Source organism: Trachurus trachurus (genome assembly GCF_905171665.1).
Source record: "Trachurus trachurus genome assembly, chromosome: 21".
Lineage (NCBI taxonomy): Eukaryota > Metazoa > Chordata > Actinopteri > Carangiformes > Carangidae > Trachurus > Trachurus trachurus.
In genome coordinates this window covers 24380451-24394847 of record NC_139899.1, presented here as the reverse complement: position 1 = coordinate 24394847, position 14397 = coordinate 24380451, and the positions used below count along the sequence as shown (strand labels likewise).

General features: G+C 41.5%; 1 protein-coding gene across 1 annotated transcript; it reads right to left on the bottom strand.

The window, feature by feature from the left end:
• Nucleotides 1–4944: 4944 nt before the first annotated feature.
• Nucleotides 4945–14397, bottom strand: arl5a (ADP-ribosylation factor-like 5A). Its single transcript, XM_083997255.1, has 6 exons — nucleotides 14020–14397; nucleotides 9033–9093; nucleotides 8742–8889; nucleotides 6368–6451; nucleotides 5760–5911; nucleotides 4945–5572 (listed from the first exon to the last, which is right to left on the bottom strand). The coding sequence occupies exons 1-6, from the start codon at nucleotides 14063–14065 to the stop codon at nucleotides 5524–5526; spliced, it is 540 nt and encodes a 179-aa protein (XP_083853381.1). The 5' UTR covers nucleotides 14066–14397; the 3' UTR covers nucleotides 4945–5523.

Sequence of the window (14397 nt, the reverse complement as noted above, 5' to 3'; positions counted from 1 at the left end):
CCCAGGTTATCATGTGGTCGCCACAGCCAATCACAGGGCGGCGCTCTCAGGTTTCAAAATCTAAATATACCTAAGTGATCCTTTCAGAAAAGAGCACCTGTTGGGGCGAATGCATCAGCGGTACAGTTATGAGGAAGGCAGTGGGGCACGCGTGATGGTGGTGGTGGTGGGGGGGGTGTCTTAGGGAAAACAAAAGTAAACCCCAACAGAACCACCCCGTGTTGATGGGTATACGCTGGCTGCGATGTTAACAAATGCTACTCTCCCAGTAAAGGGTTCATAAATAGGTGTGACCAGGGTCAAGAGTATGAGTTTGTGGTTGGGAGGAGAAGCTTCTGGCAGCGCTGCGGGTGTCAGATCTGTTGAGGTCATCTGTTAGCTGACCCCGGGCTGGCCAAGTCCTGTCATAGAATCAGGTCAACATCAAACCGTAGACCTGGGAGATGCATGCACACGGCCAAGTCAATATGAACCACAAACACAAAACTAAATGTTTCCAGTGTGAAGAAATGAAGTCTGATAAATCACCAGTGCTATAAAGCCTGTAAATGAAGAGTCACTCTGGGTCGGTGGGTGGGTGGAGTGCTTGGCATTTGTTTGGAATAAAGATGGAGGATATTAGATATATTTACCACTGAGGGCAGAAGCGGTAATGTACACTACTGTATGTGCACACGTTTGTGAAGTCGGTCAATTAAATTTAACAATATGGCCTCCACCGGCAGGTCAGCTCCAGACGCAGCCCTATATATACTCACCTCATGTTATAAAATAGACAGGAGGAATTTAATTTAACCTCTCATAGGACAAGTGGCTGCAACCTGGGTACAAAAAGCCAGCAAATAGTCAAAGTGGTACACCAGACCGCTACTCAGGTTTCACATGACCTGAGTGCATAAAAAATATAGGGATTTAAAAATACATCACTCACTTATTTCCAGATAACATGCAGAATTCAGCTCATGTGACTAAACATTATGAAGGCGAGGGCATCACACATCTAAACCTGAATGCACAGTGACAGAGAGAGGACATATGTACATTTCCTCCCTTTAAATTGTGTGTGTCTCTCTCTGGTATGTCATATCTTTACTCTCACTCTTTGTGCCAGAAGCAGGGTGCTACCCAGGGACCAAGATGGACAGCAGCAGCTGAATGTCTCTCGCTGTCTCTCTCTCCCTCTGGAAAGTGGTAATGGCCCCTCTGCTGTGATGACTTGCTGCTTGGTCCTCATTAGCAACATCCCTGCTTTTCTGTTCACAATTCATCTGCAAAACTGAAGAAGGGGTCACGTATTAAATGGTGATTTGGCCTAAATTGCAAAGTATGATTGAATAAAAAAACATTGTATTTTCTTCCCTTCATGAAAGCAACTTACTAAAAATGCAATGTCACACTCTCCTAGGACAGAAGCATAAAAGACCCAGTCTTAGTCCTTGATGTTGGCCTTTATCGTTCACTGACATTAAGGCTTACATTATAGGCTTATATCATAATAACATGTTTACAAGTTTTGAGTTTTCCCTGTTGGAGATTTATGGAGTCACTAGTTGAGGTAATGATGTCTTGTTTTTGGCAGCAGCATTGAAAATAAAAAGTTAAACAGTTCTTCCAACAATGTTCAATTTAGGATGGATTATCTAGACCTCAAATCAACTATTTTCATTGCAACTATCCCTGTTTAAAGGTGTACAGAAATGGCCGTTTGTCCTGTTTGTCGCGCCGAGTTGTCACGAGCTGCAACACGAGTTTACCCGAGTAAGGAAAACGAATTTGATTGGTCGTTATCGAGAGGGCGGGATATTCAAAGCTTGGGGCGAGACCGAGCTCCGTGTGTGTGTGTGTGTCTCAGACGTTTGAATGACGGATGACGGATCCAATATCAGTGGCTGGTGAATCGTGTGCAGGCTGACGTATAATCCGTGCGCCTGCATTATCCAATGCGGGAAAAAAAATACACACTTTCATCCCGGATTTACTCAAAAATAGAATTTTGCACAAAGTTTGGCCTACAACGTCTGAAAGATGAGTTATCACATTAATTTTATGACCCAAAGTGGGCTCAACTTCAATTTTCTTTTCTGTACACCTTTAAAGACATCAACTTCAGGTTATTTGTTAAAGGGATAGTTCAACATTTTGGCAAATTGGCCCATTGCAATAATCCCTATAGTTTTAGGAGTAGGTTCGTCACAACTCTTGTCTCGTAACATTCTGTTATTATCTCATAGCGTGGTGAATGTGCAGGTCACAACTTGTCCACAAGAAAGTTTTGGAGTTGTTGGATTGTGTATTTGATGAGTTTGATGAGGGAAACCAAGAAATCCCATGAGCCTCCGTAGCGTAGCTCTGAGCAGCTCGTGGCTCTGCTCCGCCGTTCTAAAAATAGCTTGCACTGACAATTAAAGGTAACAAACCTACTCCTAAAACTATAGGGATTATGGCAATGGGCCAATTTTCCAAAATGTTGAATTATCCCATTAATTAACCTGAAAAATACAAAGAGACTGAGACTTTACATAAGTTTCCTTCAGTGCAGCTGATATTTTTTCCCTCTGTTGTAGTGGAGGATATCTCGAAACCTTGGAGATATTTACATAGTTAGACACCACTGGGTGCACCAGTCCTGCAGATTAAATAAAAGTTTGCTGAGCTTATGTTAAACAAAAGAGGTGAAACAGCTTTTTCAGGCTATGGAAACATTTTCTGAATTGCATTTCAGGATCACACTGAGGGGTAGCACCACAGACTTTTAATGATCCTAGCAGTCAAAAGAACAACTTTGCAATGCCAAGGACATGCAGGGAGGTGGGGGGGGCGACCTGATGCTTAGTCACTGGAAAAAATGACAGATGACGAGTGAGACCAGGGCACAACAGCTGCAGGAAAGACAACCACAACATCAACACTGCCAACTGTCAATTTTAGCCCACCAACACCAAAACAATCAATTCTGGTGAGGTCAGAGACCTAAATTGAAACCAATTCATCCGTCACTGCATGCCTTTGGAATAACAGGATAGGTAGATTTCCAGTAGGACCCACAACTGCTTTGACCTTTCAAGCTCTATGACAAGTAATGTCTCAGATAGAGACAGCTGGTAAACAAGAGGTCGAATCAACACAACACAATGATTTAGGACCTAATTTCAGGATTTGAACGGATATGTTAAATTGTTCTGATATGTTAAATTGTTTGTACTATTGCATATAATACTCCATTGCATGAATTAGACCTGTACAAACAGTAAACAAACAAAAGGCTCAGCTTCCCAATCACATCTTTGAGGTGATTATAGTGTGTGACAACATCATTGACACAGTAACTTAAAAATAAACTGCAGACACCTAAGTCCCCTGTCTGCTCTGTGGTGTAGTGTTAAATACTTCATGATATACGTTTGACTTACCTGCTAGAACTCTTTAATCTAACTGAAAATAGAAAACAATTACACACGACTGAGGAAATCACATCATCTCCAGTGTGATGACGTTTCACTACAGTAGGTAACATCATTAGACGTAGTTTACTTTTGTGTGGGCTTGAATATAATGACACGATGGACACACCTGGGTGGAACAGTAATCACCATAAAACTGGCACAATGTCTACTTACTTACTGGAAACTTTCAGGCAGCTCTTGTGATGTCATTAGCAGGTGGAGTCTGTTCAGTTGGGATGACGGTGACGGTGATGTCAGATTTGAATAAAATATCAAACGCTGCTGTTTATGTCTCCACCTCTTGTCGATGAGTTTCACCAGGTGAATGAACTCTTTAAAACAATAAGTCAATTCAAGAATTAAACACAGAGTAATTGTGATGGCTCTCTGCCTCTGAAACTCAAACCGGTTCCAGGTTACACCCTCGTTCATCCAGAATGTGTTTGAGATTTGGTCATAATCGCTGTGTGAACAGTGACCTTGATCTTTGACACCCAAAATATAATGTGTTTGTCCCAGTGTCCCTGTCAATATTTTGGCTAAATTTGAAGACGTACTGTACCTTCAAGGCGTCACCGAGAGAGTGGAAAAACAGCTGCAGAGTTGGTGAATTTAAAACATACTGATTTATGCTTTAATGCACCATGTATCTGACTTCTCCTCTGTGATAAAAGGCATCAAAAATGATATCAAGCTCTTTAGAAATACTGCCAATTTGACAAATAGTAGTTTCCACGATAAAATTAAACATATGCAAATTTAAAGCTGTTCATGGATGAGCTCTTAAACAAATCAAATTGTTAAAAAAAAAGAAGAAAGCAAGAAAAGAATAATCAAAAAACAGCAGCATGTAGATATATGCCCAAGTTCAATTGTGGTTTTAGAGTTGATGACATGATAAAACTAAAAAGGTAGTGGCAGCAGGGCATGTTACTGACTTTGCAACAACTAACTTCCTTGTACTATGTTATGGTGCCACAACAACAAATCTGTGCAGCTAAATGAGGAAGATGGAGGCCTGGGAACTCACACAGAGAATTAACAACAAATGACTGGAATATAAACTCTGAAAGGTGGTATGAGATTTGTTAGTTCTCTTTCATCTGAACTTGAATTTCTTGAAAAACACCAGAGTGCAGTCTTTTCTATCGTGCTGTGTTTTCTTCTGCTAACCACTCACTCTGTGCTGCTGCTCTGGCCCGGTCTCTTCTTCTTCTTCTTCTCTCCCTGAATCCCTGTGCCGTCTTACTCTCTGGCTCTCTCCTCCCTCTCTCCTCCCTACTGCTGTAGCTGCTTATCCAGTTCACTATAAAGCACAAGGGACCATGAGCTCAGGACTAAACAAAAACAAAAAACGAAGAACTTGAAGTTACAAAGAAAAACCTCATTGTAGTTCATAATTATCCTGTGAGAGCAAAGCAAATCATACAGAAGAGAGAAGGACAATCTGAGAAAAACTCATTCAGGACACAATGCAATTCACCTGAAACAGATAAAAACACTTTATTTCACTGATTATTCATAGGGACTGAAAGGAGGAGGGCGTTTTGTGATTCCACCCTTCTTTCTGCATGTTTCAGTCGCCATCAACCATCGATGCTTGGACATTCTGCTGCAGGCACCACATTAAAAGAGAATACTGGACTGTACACATAGGGGGGCAATAAAAACTGCCACAGCCAGTCCGGCAAATACTGCAAGGCCACCATGGGCTAGAGTCAAACACAGCTGAAGAATAAGTCCATGTACAGTTCCGCGTCAGACGCTTTTTCTGACCTCTGTGTTTTTCTGAGAGGAAAACCGTGCAGAAATTTCAATTTAAATAATTTGAGCCTTTTGTTTGTCCAATGTCCCTCTGAAGAGGTCTTGTTGTTTTTTTTTTTGTTCAGAGTTCAGATGTCTTTTGTAAAATAAATTATCACAGAAGAACGTAATGTCCTGGCAGCGGCCTGCCCATGTCAGCTTCACAGGAAAGAGGAGAGGGGGCCCCTCACCCCCCGTCCTCATTTCAAGCTCATGTCTGGAGGCAGAGAAAACGGAGAGCGAGGAGGACGCACTCCTTGATCGGAGTCAAAGGTCATCATCTCACGCGCAGCCGTGACATCATCCACTCAAGACCCTGGCACAACCTGCAGGGTGAAGAAGACATTGGGAGTGGCGTAGAGAAGGAATGGGGACGTGGAAGAGACGGGGACAGGAATGCAGATGGACAGGCGTTAAGATTAAAGCTCAGTGGAAGAACAAGAGCACATTATGTTTAAGCTGTCAATTAAAAATCTAATTAATCAAAAGTGAGTATATATATGCAGTTCTCACCCTTCCCCAGTGAGCGCGCAGCAGGCCTGGATGTGCCACTGGTGGTCTTTGACAGAGGTAAGCTGGAGGCTCTGGGAGATCTCGGCCACAGACATGCAGCCTTTCACGTCCTGCTTGTTGGCAAAGATCAACAGCCCTGCCTTTTTCAAATCCTTGAAGGCAGAGAAGAGTCGTCATATAAGGAAATGGTAATAAAAAAAATGACACTCACATTTCATATAAAAAAAGTGTTGAAGGTTGAGCTTTATACCCATGTTTGAACAGATCAAAAATACTGTATCAGGAAAACATTCATGTCAGATGTATTTGTTAATGATGGTCTGTGTGTTAAAAAAAAAAACTGTCACTCATTACAACATTTATTTTTTAAATAACATGTGGGACTGTGATTGAAATAGAACAACAACTTCAAGGGTGGGTCTAATATGTTTGGGAAACATTAAACAGGAATGGTGTCTGCTTGTTCTCTTTATTTTTAAACAGAGATTGACTTTGCTTTCACCTATGCATTTTGAGGCTTTAATACGTTTAATATCCACCTGAGGACGCTTCACTACATGTTATAAAATGTCTTACAAGTATCATTGTCACTCTTTCCTGATACTCACTTCATGTGCTAGCATTCTGTAGAGTTCCTCTTTGGTCACAGAGATCCTTTCTCTGTCTGTGCTGTCCACCACCACGATTACAAACTAGTCAGAGGAGACAGAGAGAAATAATCAGCATTTATAAAAATAAAAATAAAACACTTCCTGAAGTTATACTAGACTCAATTATTATGGGAATTTATGCATTTTCAAGCAGTGAACCCAAATAAACCCATTATTAGCTGCCAGGACCCTCTTGTTTGCCGCATGTTCTTTTTCTTCTTCCTCCTAGAAAATCCTACTTCCCATTTGCAAAAAATCACCAAACTTTGCACAAACTCCAGGCTCATGCCAGATTTACTCAACTCCAAGGACATGTCAATATTCCTCATTGGTGGGGCACAATAAGCGTTTAAGTTTAAAAACTTGAACACAACTTGAAAATTCCTACCAAACCAACCGTACGTGCTACCAAAATGTCGCCCCAATACTTTAGAAACTTTTGTACATTTAAACTCAGTACAAAGAAGTCCATCACTCTGTTTTTTTTTTCAAATACTGTAAAACTTATTAATCTCCTCCCACAATTTTTGCTCAATTGACACCAAACTTGCTACAGAGCATCTTCAAACTGTCCTACACAAACGATCCACACAGATTTTTCATTTATTGAAAATTGAGCCTACAGTGCATTAAAATGTTTGACTGTAAATGGCATTGTCAACATATACTTGCAAATTCTTGCTAAAAACATGTTCAATTTTGGTGTCATGGTACAGTAGATGATGTTTGGAAAAAAAATCTGAATTTTATCTCAAAAACTGATTTAAAAAAAAAGTTTTTTACAGCATTTTGAATTTCACTCTCATGCGAACAACTGGACTCAATGTAAGAGTGGCATTTTTAAACATCAGATTGTCTCTTATGAAGCAAAACACTTATCTTAAAAACAAATCACCAACATTTTCATGCTGTCGGGATGCAATTTGGATATTTTCGGATTGTCTTAAACTAACAATAAGGAACTTTTCAACCTTCATATAATATTTTCATAACTTTTGTGATGGTACATCGACTTACAACAATTTGAATGACACCTCTGTCATGGCCTGAGGGGGTCTGTATCACCTTCACTGGCACTAAGCAGCTTTGAGGAGCATGGTAGGAACCCGGCTCTCACTTAAGTTTCACTTTCACTTTCGCGAGTCACGACGAGGAGGGAGCAGGCAATGCGGCACCTTTCCGTCGGATTGTGTATGTGTGTTTACTGTGAAATGATCCGCTGGTAACAGAAACTTAGTTTGGACGTCTTCTGTTCATTTCCATGCACCGGGAGATCAGGATGTTTACGGCGCTACGTACTGGTGCTCATGGGAAATGGAGTCTTCCTTCAGGCAAAACACTACCGCTTTGGGCCACTGGCGCCGCCAAACTCAACCAAAATCGAAAGTTCTTAAAGCAGAAGTAAGCGATCCGGTCGTTTTGGCTAATGCTGCGTTCCAGGCAGGCTTTTGAAACCGTAAATTACAGCTTCAAGTCACAACTTACGACTTTGTAGCGTTCCAGGCAACCCACTCGTGTTTTTCCGACCTGTTTTACCTGTGAAAGTCACTATAACGGCCACTCGTAACTTCCGACCCGTGAACTCGTACCAGATCGAACTGGTACCACTTCACAGGTCGGAAAAACACGAGTTAAGAGTTTCCTTGAACGCACCACAACAGTCCTCGTCCCTACGTCACCACATTTGCGGCGTTCCTTGGCTGCACACACAGCCCTGCATGCCGTTCTCTCTCCTCATTGGATAAAAACTGTAGGATACGATAAATGTTTTCTCCTCGGCTCAGAGCAGAGCAGAGGGACTGACAGACCCGTGTTTCAGACCAAACACTCTATATAAGTGATTGCTGTCGGAAGATATAACTATTTAAGACTTATATTAACACAAATATATCACTTACTTCTGCTTTAAGTACTGCTTTAATAACAAAATTTTTGACAGCCGTTAGAAATCTGCCTTTACACACCAACAGCTGCTGTCTTGCACACAGGTGACCGACTGGCTTAGTCAATTTGTGAAGCTACATGTGACATTTCCACTTGCCAATAAGATCAGTGAGATAGAGGCTGGTTCTTGGTGTTGAAGATTGTGAGTTCAAGCCTCAGCTTGTGCAACATTTCCACATGAGAAATCTACCCATACTTTCTGGTCCCATGCCAGATGTCCTCAACTGGAAACACAAGACAATAGTCCTGATGGTGGCGCTACAGCACGCCTCTACATTTCTAAACTTTGAAAATTCATAACAAATCAACCATGTGTGCTAACAGCTCAGGAACTTTCACTTTCAAATTGACTAATTTTGCCTAAAATTGCAAGCCTCCGACCAATTACCTCTGTATTTGTGTAATACGTATTCCATGACGACCTGAGGGACTCCTGGCCTCCAATGTCCCACATCAGAAAGTGAGTGTTGTTGACCACGATCTCCTCCACGTTGCTCCCAATCGTAGGAGAGGTGTGTACCACCTCGTTCATTGAACTGCAACAAACGAAATGAAATGGAGAAAAAAAAAAAAAAAAAGGGGTTGTTGTCGACATGAATAACATTCAAATTCAAGCCACATTATACACGCAGGTAAAATTGTGAAGGCTTATATAAAGTTTAGTGAAACGGATACTTACAACTGGTACAGAATCGTGGTCTTGCCTGCATTGTCCAGGCCAACAATAATAACTTTGTGCTCTGAAAGGCAATAAAGACACTTACAAAGAATTCACAGAGCGAGCAGTGACATCAATATGTGGGCTAAGTGCTGGTGACTGACTGATGTATGACTCTTATGCAAACTCAGCCAAGTAATCTGTCTCTAGAATGTCTTTTGATGTGGAACTGCATTGAGCGAACCACACAAGAGCTCTTTTTGTGCTCTCTCGGTACCAAATTGTGTCGTTTCACACATCCGAGCATCACTGAGACATTGTGGTGGTGCTGCGAGCGCTGTACTTTCACAGCTACAGATGAATTAGTGGGTGGTCTCTTTAGCAGGCTTGTACAATCAGGCTGAAGCCAGTAGCGGCTGTGTGGAGATGGCGTACACCGTTTCTCCCTCTTAAATACAAAGAGGCTTTACTGTGAAAAAGACAAGATGTGACAACTTGGATGAATTGCTGCTCTTGCTGCTGTTGAGATGCTGAGGTGACAAGACAAGGCTGAGAAGTCCTATAGTAAGCACAAGATGTGATCAAATGTAAAGGACACAAGATTGCACAGCTGTCTTGCATCAAAGTGCTGGCTGCTTTTCCATAAATCTTTTGCGACAATGCCCGGCTTCAAGTATCTACACCATCACTCGGAGCTCTTTTCAAATATAAATCTAAAACTAAAACTAAATTGCCACGTTTCAGATCCTTGTGACCGCCCAGAAAACAAGAAAGACCGGAGAACAAGGACTGGCTGGTGTTATTAGTTATGGCCAAATGGGTAATGAAGAGAAACTAGAGCATGACTGAACAGGATCATAGCCCACACTGCACCTACACATTTTTTAGGTATGGCCTTATCAGAGTTATCTTCATGTTTAGTCTGCACAGACAATAGCCTAGCATCACACAACAAACACACAAAGGCATTCACACCGGGGATACAGTCAGTCAGTCGGCCTCCGGCTTGTAATACTGTAGCTTAAAGGGCGATGACTCTTATCGTGACTTTCAGATATTTCCCCGAAACACATGTTGCTTTTTTTGCCCAGTTTATGAGCTTTGTGTCATAATTCTCTGATATTACAATGCAACTAAGGACACCAATGTTTATTATCTGTTATGTGGCATATTGTGCTGACTCAGTAGAGACACCAGTCTTTTTCACTTTTTTTTTTGGGGGGGGGAGCGTTGCATGTTCAATTTGTTAAAGTTAAGGGAGCGAAAATGTAGTTTTTTTGTGAAGAACGAAGATTTCTTGGTTTCCTTTACACAAAAGAGTAGATAAACAGAGGAAAACATCTGTACCAGCATCGACCATCAGCCAAACTGTTATTTTAAACATCAGTATACAGTTCAGTAGGTACTGGCCCAGAGTTTCACATCCCTAATCGCTCACTACAGCCATGCAAATACCCCGACTGCAGGCCTAATAAACATCTTATCTTATCTATTGAACTACTTCACCAGATCATTAAACTGTTGAAGTGAATGGCGTGCTCCAGTATCTTAATATTGTTCAGTTGTTGACAATTGGCCCATTGAACGGTTGTAATTATTCTACTGTTGGCCCAACCTGGCCCAACTCTTTGCAACAACTGCTGCCGCTGCTGCCAACCAACTCACCCAGGTACAGACAAGACCCTGAGTGCATTTAGTAACTTGGGAACAGTAACTGTCAAGAGAGCCTGAGGTGATAATAGCTCTGGGCTGCCACCTCTTACTGTAACAATGCAGGGAAATTTAATGGAGGTTTAGCCAGTCAGACAACTAAAGGTGTTGGCTTGAACATGAATGACAGGATACTTCCTGAGAAAGACAGCGTCAGCCTGGAGACTGGGACTAATTGTTTCCATAGTTTAATAGCTCAATCGAATGGCTTTAAGCATGGACATAGTATTTGCTTTAAAGCATAGACTATAATCTATGATACGCTGTGACTAACAACACTTCATCCCCATAGAGTGACATGAAACAAATGTAAAAATGAACTACTAAATTGTTTGAAAAGGTTAAAATTGTGAAGATAATTTAAACATAATAGAATAGTTCTTGGGATGTGTTTCATAATGTTTTTGTGATTATAAATAAATAGAGGGCTGGTCAATAACCAAATACTGTACCGGTAAATAAAAATAAAAAAACTCCTTCTTTAAACCTAATTTATCCATGTTACATGATTACACCTTTCTTCGTATTGTGAAAAACTTCACTTCACACGGACATGCATTACCACACAGAGTTGGTCTACAGCTGTTACTGCCACTGTGACGAAGATCTTACCAAAGCAGAGGAAGTGAAAGCAATAGCAAACAGATTTACACAAGATCAAAATGGGAGTTTTGTCCGACTCTGTGCAAACTCTGCCGTGTTGTTGAACCTAAACAAAACAGCTGTGAGGGCGAACGACTGAGTTATTTCATCTACTGTAAAGTTCGTCTTCAGCAAGAACCACAGACTGCATGCCTAGAGATAACACACAGCTGACTACACTGTCTTTAGTGTTGGTGACCACACGTCAGTTCTGTGAAACAGCTTGAAGCTTCAGCAGAAAAATCTTGTTTTTTTGTTGTTTTTTTCCCAAACCGTCATGCAGGTGTCTCCTAAGCTGCCTGCAGATATACCATTGAAACGTATTTACGGTTGACATATTTAAAAGCAGGTGGCAGAGCGGCTGCACACCTCCCCTCACCGCCAACATAAAGTCAGTGTGCAACTAACAATTATTTGCTTCTCCTTTTTTTCATCATTGCTGTGCAGGTTTGATTTGAGTTCAAATTGTTCAATTGTTGTTTTTGTCACACCAACAATATAAAAACCAGAAACCCCCACTTAAGTGCAAATGTGGGCGTCTGTGTGGGTCTACCTCACCTGTCACCCAATATGTGGGATAGCCTGGGCCCTTTACAACACAAACAGGATAACATTTCAAGACAGGAATTTTAAGTGCTTCAAAAACAAACCTAAAATCACATGGAAAGCATCAACAACTGTGACCATGAATAATGTTCGACACTGTATGGCCTTCTAACATTGAAAATGTTGACTGAAAAATGCAACAACAAGGTTTGTAAATGTCTAATCACATGTGCTCCTCGCTGTGAATGAACTCCTGTTGTTCCTCTGGGCAGAATCAATCAGCTGGGGGGACAGCCATGGTTAAGGCTTCCTGAGACTTTAAAGTGCAGCTGGTGCGAGATAGAGGAGTTACAATAAAAGCCTTACAGACCCCAGGGACAGGAGGGATGGAGGCAAAATGGAGCAGAGCTCAGAGGAGCATCTAACAGAGGATGAGTCTCCAGACAAAGCTGGCAACAGCAAAAATGATCACGGTTTGTCCATGTTTATGTCAAAAGGGCACTCATTTTTTTTCAATATTTAAATTGGATACGCCTTCAGAACCACTATATTTAAATAAATCCCTAATAAATTGTGTTAATTGTCATTAAAAATCCAGTGCAGCTCTTCAAAACCTTAATACAGCATGCTCATTTCAGTTTTCAGGTTAGGGACGCTGCTATTGAACCTATTGCTGTGCATTAAGTGTCCTGAAGTCACTGCACCACCAGCATTGTAGGATCTGGAGTAGATGTAATGAATCTATTTTACAACAGCAATTTTGTTCACAGCTGACTGCCCGCAGCATGGGAGTCCCATGTGATCCTGTCCTGAGTCATGACCAACTCAAAGTCTATAGTGAAATTACAGTTATTCCCCGGCTAGTCAGGCCAAGTCAGCTGTGAGTGTTGAGTGTTGAGTACTAGGATGCTGCTGTATATGTATATGTATATGTATATGTATATGTATATGTATATGTATATGCTGTATAATGCTGCTGGGTCACTTAAATTCCTGACATGACCATGATAAGGTGATGTGATTACACCGGCAGTATAAAGTCAACGTGACTCACTCTGAAGTCGTCCATTGATCCTTATTCAACTAAGCACATCTGCTGATGTGGCTGTGACTTACTTCAGTAGTGTGCTCTGTTTTGTGTGGCCATCTCCAGCAGTCAGTCATAATACTGGCCGTCCACCAGGCTCAACACTGGACCACATACCATCACCATCAGTAGTACTCAAGTTACAGTACAGGGCTTTCTTTCGCAATAACCCTATCTGTTTACTGATTCACTGAGAACACAAGCTCAGGGGATCGACTAACCTGCACGCACCTCAAACCCTCGAGAGCATAAATAATCTAACACCAAGTTACAGTAAATGGATAGCTAGTTCAACATTTTGGCAAATTCGCCTATTGCCATAAGTAGGTTCACTGGCTTTAATTATTGGTGCATGTTGTTTTGAGATCTGCGGGGCAGAGACGCGAGCTGCTCAGCGATTTCAAAAGCAAGCAGTTCCAAGTATTTGCTTCATGTGTCATAATGTTACATATTTATACATGATTAGCCTATTTCATAGCGATGTGAATGTGCAGGTCACAACTTGTCCATGACAGCGTTTTTGAGTTGTCAGATTGTGTATTTGATGAGTTTGATGAGGGACATGGGACCTGTACCGTTCACCTCCATTGTGTTCACTGAGCAGCTCCTGTCTTCTGCCCCACGGATCTCAAAACAATATGCACCGATGATTAAAAGTAATGAACCTACTGATATGACTAACAGGGATTATGGCAATAGGCAAATTTGCCAAAATGTTGGACTATCCCTTTAACACAGAGCGTATACTGTGTATGTGTGTGTGGGGGGACTACATTCTTCACATGAAAAAAAAGGTAAACGACAACGTAGACACACGTGAATAAACATATAATATAAGAGTGGCAGATATTACATAGGCTATAGAATAGAAATGTAAGACTTGTTAACTGTCATCATGTGTCTACAGCTGTGTGTGAACCATGAACGCAGCAGACCTGGGCCTCCTCTGCTCTGACCACTGACTCCCACATCTTTCATCGACAGTTTTTTATGATAAAACGCCACGGCACCATCCATCCTTACCTTGGTGATTAAAAAGCCTCCATAGCTTTGTGAATAGTATTCCCATGGCTAACGGTGTCGTCTTTTCTTGTCGATGCCAGCTTGTTGAGAAGCGTTGATGCTACTGAGTGCTATCAACTTTGCCTAGCCAGTAGCCAGTAGCCAGCTAGTCAGCTAGCTCGCTGCTAACTACACAACAGACGAGGAGCTGTCACCGCTCTGAACTGTAACCGGCGCCATACTTGTGTGAAATAATGTTAACGATATCTCTTCCATATGATGATTATTATTATTTTTAAGCTATGGCGGTTTAATTTATTGCCGAAAACAAAAGCGAAAGGCTAACCAACCACTGTGTGTAGTCCCTGATTGGTATCAGCTGGCTGTTGTGAAGTGGGG

What these genes read in the sequence shown, in the direction of transcription:
- arl5a (XM_083997255.1), bottom strand. Translation starts at nt 14,065, where the DNA reads ATGGGAATACTATTCACAAAGCTATGGAGGCTTTTTAATCACCAAG. An exon ending in GAGGCTTTTTAATCACCAAG is followed by an intron (nt 9,094 to 14,019) that starts GTAAGGATGGAT and finishes ATTGCCTTTCAG; the next exon opens with AGCACAAAGTTATTATTGTT. An exon ending in ACAGAATGCTAGCACATGAA is followed by an intron (nt 5,912 to 6,367) that starts GTGAGTATCAGG and finishes TCTGCCTTCAAG; the next exon opens with GATTTGAAAAAGGCAGGGCT.